General features: G+C 39.3%; 1 protein-coding gene across 1 annotated transcript; it reads left to right on the top strand.

Moving 5' to 3' along the window:
- The first annotated feature begins 2,161 nt into the window (after window positions 1–2,161).
- Window positions 2,162–9,950, top strand: LOC127375991 (uncharacterized). The gene is made up of 5 exons (XM_051422453.1): window positions 2,162–2,349; window positions 3,871–3,966; window positions 5,493–5,588; window positions 7,999–8,071; window positions 8,258–9,950. The coding sequence occupies exons 1-5, from the start codon at window positions 2,165–2,167 to the stop codon at window positions 9,692–9,694; spliced, it is 1,887 nt and encodes a 628-aa protein (XP_051278413.1). The 5' UTR covers window positions 2,162–2,164; the 3' UTR covers window positions 9,695–9,950.
- Window positions 9,951–10,354: the final 404 nt, after the last annotated feature.

Below are 10,354 nucleotides of genomic sequence, written 5' to 3'. Positions count from 1 at the left end.
TAAAAGAAAAAATGAAATATCACATGGTCATAAGTATTCAGACCCTTTGCTGTGACACTCATATTTAACTCACATGCTGTCCATTTCTTCTGATCCTCCTTGAGATGGTTCTGCTCCTTCATTGGAGTCCAGCTGTGTTTAATTAAACTGATTGGACTTGATTAGGAAAGGCACACACCTGTCTATATAAGACCTTACAGCGCATGTCAGAGCAAATGAGAATCATGAGGTCGAAGGAACTGCCCAAGGAGCTCAGAGACAGAATTGTGGCAAGGCACAGATCTGGCCAAGGTTACAAAAGAATTTCTGCAGCACTCAAGGTTCCTAAGAGCACAGTGGCCTCCATAATCCTTAAATGGAAAAAGTTTGGGACGACCAGAACTCTTCCTGGTCCTGGCCGTCCAGCCAAACTGAGCAATCATGGGAGAAGAGCCTTGGTGAGAGAGGTAAAGAAGAACCCAAAGATCACTGTGGCTGAGCTCCAGAGATGCAGTAGGAAGATGGGAGAAAGTTCCACAAAGTCAGCTATCACTGCAGCCCTGCACCAGTCGGGGCTTTATGGCAGAGTGGCCCGACGGAAGCCTCTCCTCAGTGCAAGACATGAAAGCCTGCAGAGTTTGCCAAAAAACACATGAAGGACTCCCAGACTATGAGAAAGAAGATTCTCTGGTCTGATGAGACCAAGATTGAACTTTTGGCGTTAATTCTAAGCGGCGGCGGTGGTGGCAGCATCAGGCTATGGGGATGTTTTTCAGCTGCGGGGACAGGACGACTGGTTGCAATTGAAGGAAAGATGAATGCGGCCAAGTACAGAGAGATCCTGGAAGAAAACCTATTCCAGAGTGCTCAGGACCTCAGACTGGGCCGAAGGTTCACCTTCCAACAAGACAATAACCCTAAGCACACAGCTAAAATAACAAAGGAGTGGCTTCGGAACAACTCTGTGACCATTCTTGACTGGCCCAGCCAGAGCCCTGACCGAAACCCAATTGAGCATCTCTGGAGAGATCTGAAAATGGCTGTCCACCAATGTTCGCCATCCAACCTGACAGAACTGGAGAGGATCTGCAAGGAAGAATGGCAGAGGATCCCCAAATCCAGGTGTGAAAAACTTGTTGCATCATTCCCAAGAAGACTCATGGCTGTAGTAGCTCAAAAGGTTGCTTCTACTCAATACTGAGCAAAGGCTTCAAGGCTTTAACTTCAACTTTGTGCCTACTGTGCCTCCTGTGCCTCCTGAGTAAGTTGTACAAGAGCCATACTTGTGCCAAGAACAAAACTGGTCTGTCCTGTTTCCAGAGACCTGGGATGTATCTAGTTACAGCAACAATGTTATTGCTATTGTTTTTGTATTTGGACTGTTTGACTCAATATATAAAACAATAGAGGACAATTGATACACAGTACAGTGAACACAATAACTGCAAGAAGAGTTTCAAATACATTTTGAGCGGATTATTTCCTGTGAATATTGATCAGACATGAGTTTGAGAAGTCCATTATCAGATGCTGTTAAAAGATTGTTAGTAACTTTCACCAGTGCTGTCTCTGTGCTATGATGTACTCTAAATCCTGACTCAAAATCCTCAAATAAGCTGTTATGTAGAAAGTCACACAACTGTCAGAGTGAATACTCTTTGAATATTGGTTGTGTTCAGCTCTTATCCTGTTTAAAATGTTAAAAAATATACCCTTTCAAAATAAATATTTCATTTAGTTTTCTTCACAGAAGTGAACCCACTGTTTATTGTGTAGGTTAGACTGCTGGACTTGGCACTTTATTTTGTAATATGAGGGACAGTTAGAAACTGTGTGAATGTGAAGCCTTTTTTTAAACCAACAAAATACTGTAAGTTAGTAGGTAAATTTGACAAATGACAATAGTAAATGTTTTTCATATTGCTTTTTGTGGAACATTAGCTGAACTAGGATTAGCTTTGCTATATAGAAGCCTGTTATGCTCTTGGTTTGTGTGTGTTGTTGTGTACTTGAGGTAACAATAAAGCTAGCGTGACTTGTTATACACCCCTCCTTTCCCTTCACACTCACCTGCTCAGCCACTCCTGCAGCCACACCCCCTCATCAGCGCAACTGCTTCCACCTGGTCACCACAGTATATAAAGCGTCACTCATCCTCTGCTCACTTCCAGATTGTTCCACTGTTATGTGTGACTCTCCAGCCTGCGAATTAGGACTGATGGACTGTTGCGGGCCCTGCCTGTTTTCTAACCATTGCTTTTGCCTTATCCGTAGACCTTTGGACCTGATGCCTGTTCCGAGAAATCTGTGGTTTTACCTGCAACCCTCTACCACCTTCAAAGAGGAGTCCATCATCCCACTATCCCCTGAGTGAGTCTCCACTTTCCCTATTTCTTAAAGATTCACAGGCAACCCTCTGCTGCCCTCCTCCCTACCTTTAGTCCTCACTCCCCTGCCGTTTCCTGAGAGACACCTAGCTCAAATAGTGGCATCGGCAGCTCGCAGTGGCACAGTGTTGCCAACTAGGGGTGGGCGATACTGGGAATTTCGGTATCGATCCGATACCAAGTAAATACAGGGCTAGTATCGCTCATCAAGCAATGGGTGCTGCCTTGAGGCCCCTCCCCCACCCAAAGCATTCCAAGGGAGTGCCGTGGCATCTCAACCTGCCACCGGAAATGGGTCCGTGGTCCGTGTATGTTTTGGGTCCGTGTATGTTTTGGTCATTGGATTTTCCTTTCAGAAACGGGTACTAAAAAACAGAAAACGAGATTTGATTTTCGTTATAAAATACAAAAATTTAAATTGAACTACAAGGCGTTTTTCTTTTTCATGGTCAGAAAGGGATGAGCGAAATTTTAAAAAAATATTCGATTTTCATTTTCTATTTCATATAACAAAAAATAAAATCACTAGAAAACAGAAACGGAAAAAAAGGCCTGTTTCATATTCTGAGACCGGATGTTGTCATTTACAGGACGGTGCTGTGTAGAAGAAACAGTAGACTAGTAGACTGCGGTCAATCCAGCCGTGAGTCCGATCTCCGTGGTCAAATCAGCCGCACTTAAATTTAGAGTGTACAAGTATTCTCAGCATTATGGTAAATGCGGAGAAACAGCGTATTTACTTCCGGGTTTTCAAAATAAAAGTATTTAGAGCCCTAAACTATAATTAAAATATGTTACATTAAAGTGTTTCATACACCCCTGATGAATAAAACACACTTTATATCAAGTATCTTTACTGCACCAGTGTGGAGAAATGCCAAAATAGAAGTCTCATATTTATGCCTCCAGAGATTGCATATTTGAGGTACTGTAAAAACATATTGCTCAGTGTATGTGTGAAAAGTAAACAAATTAGAATTGTGTAGGGTTTAGTGTTTATATTAAGATGTAATTAAACATTTGTGTGAAATTTTGTCATAACTGCAGCATTATTGAAGTATAATGAAAATGCTTCACCCATAGCCATGAATTATTGAGCGTAAAAGTGTTTTTACAGTAGCTCAAATATATGAAAATATGCCACAAGGAGGTACAAATATGGGACTTTTATTGTTGAATTTCTCCAAATTTGTACAGTAAAAATGCTTGATATTAAGTATGTTTGTAGTCTCATATGTGTAAAAGTCAAATATACCACCAGTAGCCAGGAAACACTGAGCAATATGTTTTTACAGTACCTCAAATATGCAATCTCTGGAGGCATAAATATGAGACCTTTATTTTGGCATTTCTCCACACTGGTGCAGTAAAGATACTTGATATAAGGTGTTTTTTTATTCATCAGTTCCACTGTTATGTGTGACTCTCCAGCCTGCGAATTAGGACTGATGGACTGTTGCGGGCCCTGCCTGTTTTCTAACCATTGCTTTTGCCTTATCCGTAGACCTTTGGACCTGATGCCTGTTCCGAGAAATCTGTGGTTTTACCTGCAACCCTCTACCACCTTCAAAGAGGAGTCCATCATCCCACTATCCCCTGAGTGAGTCTCCACTTTCCCTATTTCTTAAAGATTCACAGGCAACCCTCTGCTGCCCTCCTCCCTACCTTTAGTCCTCACTCCCCTGCCGTTTCCTGAGAGACACCTAGCTCAAATAGTGGCATCGGCAGCTCGCAGTGGCACAGTGTTGCCAACTAGGGGTGGGCGATACTGGGAATTTCGGTATCGATCCGATACCAAGTAAATACAGGGCTAGTATCGCTCATCAAGCAATGGGTGCTGCCTTGAGGCCCCTCCCCCACCCAAAGCATTCCAAGGGAGTGCCGTGGCATCTCAACCTGCCACCGGAAATGGGTCCGTGGTCCGTGTATGTTTTGGGTCCGTGTATGTTTTGGTCATTGGATTTTCCTTTCAGAAACGGGTATTAAAAAACAGAAAACGAGATTTGATTTTCGTTATAAAATACAAAAATTTAAATTGAACTACAAGGCGTTTTCTTTTTCATGGTCAGAAAGGGATGAGCGAAATTTAAAAAAAATATTCGATTTTCATTTTCTATTTCATATAACAAAAAATAAAATCACTAGAAAACAGAAACGGAGAAAAAAGGCCTGTTTCATATTCTGAGACCGGATGTTGTCATTTACAGGACGGTGCTGTGTAGAAGAAACAGTAGACTAGTAGACTGCGGTCAATCCAGCCGTGAGTCCGATCTCCGTGGTCAAATCAGCCGCACTTAAATTTAGAGTGTACATGTATTCTCAGCATTATGGTAAATGCGGAGAAACGGCGTATTTACTTCCGGTTTTCAAAATAAAAGTATTTAGAGCCCTAAACTATAATTAAAATATGTTACATTAAAGTGTTTCATGCACCCCTGATGAATAAAACACACTTTATATCAAGTATCTTTACTGCACCAGTGTGGAGAAATGCCAAAATAGAAGTCTCATATTTATGCCTCCAGAGATTGCATATTTGAGGTACTGTAAAAACATATTGCTCAGTGTATGTGTGAAAAGTAAACAAATTAGAATTGTGTAGGGTTTAGTGTTTATATTATCAAGATGTAATTAAACATTTGTGTGAAATTTTGTCATGATAACTGCAGCATTATTGAAGTATAATGAAAATGCTTCACCCATAGCCATGAATTATTGAGCGTAAAAGTGTTTTTACAGTAGCTCAAATATATGAAAATATGCCACAAGGAGGTACAAATATGGGACTTTTATTGTTGAATTTCTCCAAATTTGTACAGTAAAAATGCTTGATATTAAGTATGTTTGTAGTCTCATATGTGTAAAAGTCAAATATACCACCAGTAGCCAGGAAACACTGAGCAATATGTTTTTACAGTACCTCAAATATGCAATCTCTGGAGGCATAAATATGAGACCTTTATTTTGGCATTTCTCCACACTGGTGCAGTAAAGATACTTGATATAAAGTGTTTTTTTATTCATCAGTTCCACTGTTATGTGTGACTCTCCAGCCTGCGAATTAGGACTGATGGACTGTTGCGGGCCCTGCCTGTTTTCTAACCATTGCTTTTGCCTTATCCGTAGACCTTTGGACCTGATGCCTGTTCCGAGAAATCTGTGGTTTTACCTGCAACCCTCTACCACCTTCAAAGAGGAGTCCATCATCCCACTATCCCCTGAGTGAGTCTCCACTTTCCCTATTTCTTAAAGATTCACAGGCAACCCTCTGCTGCCCTCCTCCCTACCTTTAGTCCTCACTCCCCTGCCGTTTCCTGAGAGACACCTAGCTCAAATAGTGGCATCGGCAGCTCGCAGTGGCACAGTGTTGCCAACTAGGGGTGGGCGATACTGGGAATTTCGGTATCGATCCGATACCAAGTAAATACAGGGCTAGTATCGCTCATCAAGCAATGGGTGCTGCCTTGAGGCCCCTCCCCCCACCCAAAGCATTCAAAGGGAGTGCCGTGGCATCTCAACCTGCCACCGGAAATGGGTCCGTGGTCCGTGTATGTTTTGGGTCCGTGTATGTTTTGGTCATTGGATTTTCCTTTCAGAAACGGGTATTAAAAAACAGAAAACGAGATTTGATTTTCGTTATAAAATACAAAAATTAAAATTGAACTACAAGGCGTTTTTCTTTTTCATGGTCAGAAAGGGATGAGCGAAATTTAAAAAAAAATATTCGATTTTCATTTTCTATTTCATATAACAAAAAAATAAAATCACTAGAAAACAGAAACGGAAAAAAGGCCTGTTGTTTCATATTCTGAGACCGGATGTTGTCATTTACAGGACGGTGCTGTGTAGAAGAAACAGTAGACTAGTAGACTGCGGTCAATCCAGCCGTGAGTCCGATCTCCGTGGTCAAATCAGCCGCACTTAAATTTAGAGTGTACAAGTATTCTCAGCATTATGGTAAATGCGGAGAAACAGCGTATTTACTTCCGGTTTTCAAAATAAAAGTATTTAGAGCCCTAAACTATAATTAAAATATGTTACATTAAAGTGTTTCATGCACCCCTGATGAATAAAACACACTTTATATCAAGTATCTTTACTGCACCAGTGTGGAGAAATGCCAAAATAGAAGTCTCATATTTATGCCTCCAGAGATTGCATATTTGAGGTACTGTAAAAACATTGCTCAGTGTATGTGTGAAAAGTAAACAAATTAGAATTGTGTAGGGTTTAGTGTTTATATTATCAAGATGTAATTAAACATTTGTGTGGAATTTTGTCATGATTACTGCAGCATTATTGAAGTATAATGAAAATGCTTCACCCATAGCCATGAATTATTGAGCGTAAAAGTGTTTTTACAGTAGCTCAAATATATGAAAATATGCCACAAGGAGGTACAAATATGGGACTTTTATTGTTGAATTTCTCCAAATTTGTACAGTAAAAATGCTTGATATTAAGTATGTTTGTAGTCTCATATGTGTAAAAGTCAAATATACCACCAGTAGCCAGGAAACACTGAGCAATATGTTTTTACAGTACCTCAAATATGCAATCTCTGGAGGCATAAATATGAGACCTTTATTTTGGCATTTCTCCACACTGGTGCAGTAAAAATACTTGATATAAAGTCTTTTTTTATTCATCAGGGGCACAACACTTTAATGTAACATATTTTAATTATAGCTTACGGCTCTAAATACTTTTATTTTGAAAACCGGAAGTAAATACGCTGTGTGGAAGAAACAGTAGGCTAGTAGACTGCGGTCAATCCAGTCGTGAGTCCGATCTCCGTGGTCAAAATAGCCGCACTTAAATTTAGAGTGTACAAGTATTCTCAGCATTATGGTAAATGCGGGGAAACAGCGTATTTACTTCCGGTTCCAAAATAAAGGTATTTAGAGCCGTAAGCTATAATTAAAATATGTTACATTAAAGTGTTGTGCCCCTGAATTTCTCCAAATTTGTACAGTAAAAATGCTTGATATGAAGTGTGTTTGTAGTCTCATATGTGTAAAGTCAAATATACCACCAGTAGCCAGGAAACACTGAGCAATATGTTTTTACAGTACCTCAAATATGCAATCTCTGGAGGCATAAATATCAGACTTCTATTTTGGCATTTCTCCACACTGGTGCAGTAAAGATACTTGATATAAAGTGTGTTTTATTCATCAGGGGTGCATGAAACACTTTCCCAGGATATGAAACAACAGGCCTTTTTTTCCGTTTCTGTTTTCTCGTGATTTTGTTTTTTGTTATATGAAATAGAAAATGAAAATCGAATATTTTTTAAAATTTCGCTCATCCCTTTTTGACCATGAAAAGAAAAAATGCCTTGTATTTTAATTTTAGTATTTTAAAACGCAAATCAAATAACAACTCGTTTTCTGTTTTTTAATACCCGTTTCTAAAAGGAAAATCCAGTGACCAAAACATACACGGACCGAAATGCCACTGCGAGCTGCCAATGCCACTATTTGTCCTTGATGCCTTGCTATACAATGGCAAAATATTTAGATTATAGAACTTAAATCCGATTAACTTTTCATGTGGTCTTCATCGGGTGTTACTAAATTTGTGTACTACTTGTGATAAATAAGTTAATGTTCATATAATGTTTTCTTAGGGTGGACATTCTACACGATGATTCACAGGAGTGTGAGAACAACTTCACGGCATGTGTCCCTGAGATGAGACTGGTTGGTGAATTTTGAAAGAAAATCAGAAGCAGCACTAAGTTTAGAATACCTATGTAACTAGAACCAAAATCAATAGATTTTTAATTAACAAAAGCAGTTATCAAAATAGTTGATACATCAGAATATACGGATTAAGATACACCATCTTGCCCAAACTAATCTTGATCTAATTTTATCTTCCTTCAGGTTATTGTGGTCTGCAGCATCAAAGCGGTCTTGGAAACAAACCAGGAGGCTTACTGGATTCATCAGACAAAGCTACACCTTCGAGATACTCTTGTCTATTTAATAGGGAGTAAAAATGGCAAGATGAACTGGATAGAGGATGAACAGGGACTACAGGATGTTCTTTCCAAGTGTGGTGTTATTAAATCAGGAAAGCCTATTGGAATCACCTGTCACTATGCAGGCAAAGTATTTTTTGAAACCCTGCTGAGGGACCTCTATGAGACCACCGGCATCAAGACAAAGCTACATCTTAGCGATATTTTGGTCCTGGTCTGTCAGACAGGGGAGAATATTACCCAAGAGATCTCTACAGAAGGGCTGCAATCGCAAAATAAAGATGACCGCAAGAAAGTGGTGGTGACCCTTGATCGGAATGTTCCCGACACAGACAGTTGGCCACAGAATCCACAAAGATTTATTAGCGAGGAAGTTTTTGAGAATTTTGAGCATCCTGACGGAGTACGTTCTGCTTGTGATGAACTTGAGGCTCTATCCTGGGGATTCTTCCACACAGACTTGCCCCTTCCACAAAAGATTGACATCAATAGCATGCAACAGCGTTATATAATAGGGGAAAAAAATGGCAAGAAGATGAACTGGATAGAGGATGAACAGGGACTACAGGATGTTCTTTCCAAGTGTTATGATATTAAATCAGGAAAGGATATTATTAGAATCATCCGTCACTATGCAAAGACTGGAGAGAGTAAGTTCACATACCTGATGGTCAAAGAGTGGATATACATTGTTGATCCTACAAGTCTCTATGTGTATCCAGTTGGAAAAAAGCTTGACAACAATGAAATAAAAAACATTAAAAAAGTAAAAAAATGTATTATTGATCAGATAGGCAAAGAAAGATACTCAGACATGCATAGTCAATTTAAGACAGATAAAGCTAAAATACACTTTGCTGAATATGTGAAAAGGATTTTTCTTGGAGAGCACCATTATATACATCCCCCCACTGAGGCCTGGTACACCACATATTTCACTGCATCAGTTATATCTGAATCTGCTAGAAACTTCCGGACATTTCCTCTAATTCTTATGGCCCTAGATATGATTGAAAGCTCAGACAACATTATCCGAGAGAAAGGACTGAAATTTCTTTTTGAGGAACATTCAATGGCATGTGGAGGTACTTGGATAGACACAAAGAGGCGTGGATTTAGTGGCTCAGCAAAAATTCAGGCAAGTAGCCAATTATTAAAACTTAAATCTGTCATTAGAAAGGAATTAGGATTGTACCAATCATGGAAAAAAATGCCTGAAAATGTAGACAATGTTAAGTCTATATCGAACATGCTAATAAAATATAAGTTAACTGAAAGTGATTCAGTGAAACCATTTGTTGATGAGTACAAAAAGTTAAAAGAAAGCAGTAAAACCTAAAATCTGCCACAAATTTTAGAATTCCTTTCATGCTACAAGACTTCCATTAACCAGGAAGTGGACACATGGTTTCTTCCAGACCTCCCTGCCAGTTCCATTGCTGCATTGTATTTGTTTGTGTATTTTTTTTTTTTTTTTGTCCTTCAAGAATCTTTGAGTATTGTGACCCGCTTTATCAAATATAATACAAATTAAAACTCCTATATGGAAATTGATGTTTGAAAATGTTTTTGTTTTGTTCAGAAGGACCAATAAAGGCACCAGTTTCAAAGAATTGGAATTTTCTGTCAATTATTTAATGGTTTGGGCTTTACAGGGTTAAAGGGACACTTCACCCATTTGCATTAAGCTTTGTATCATTAGAACCCCAGTCATATTTTTGACTGGTCGTGCATCATTCCCTCACTTTCCCTGAGAGGGGAGAAATACAGATTTTAGTGTTGCACTTCCTGCTTCCAATGATGTAAAAATCGCCATTTTGCGTCATTGGAAGCAGGAAGTCTCATATCTCTGTAGAGGGGGTGAGTATGGCAAGCCATTTTAACATTTAACAGCTAGACTGGATATGTGTTGAAGATATCTCTAATTCAGTTTTGCCTAGTCAAAAAGAACATTTCAGATATCAACTACAGATAGCAACTACATTCTTCCTAGGACAAA

Source organism: Dicentrarchus labrax, unplaced genomic scaffold (genome assembly GCF_905237075.1).
Source record: "Dicentrarchus labrax unplaced genomic scaffold, dlabrax2021, whole genome shotgun sequence".
In the NCBI taxonomy this organism is placed as follows: Eukaryota; Metazoa; Chordata; class Actinopteri; family Moronidae; genus Dicentrarchus; species Dicentrarchus labrax.
This window is presented reverse-complemented; position numbering and strand designations above follow the sequence as displayed.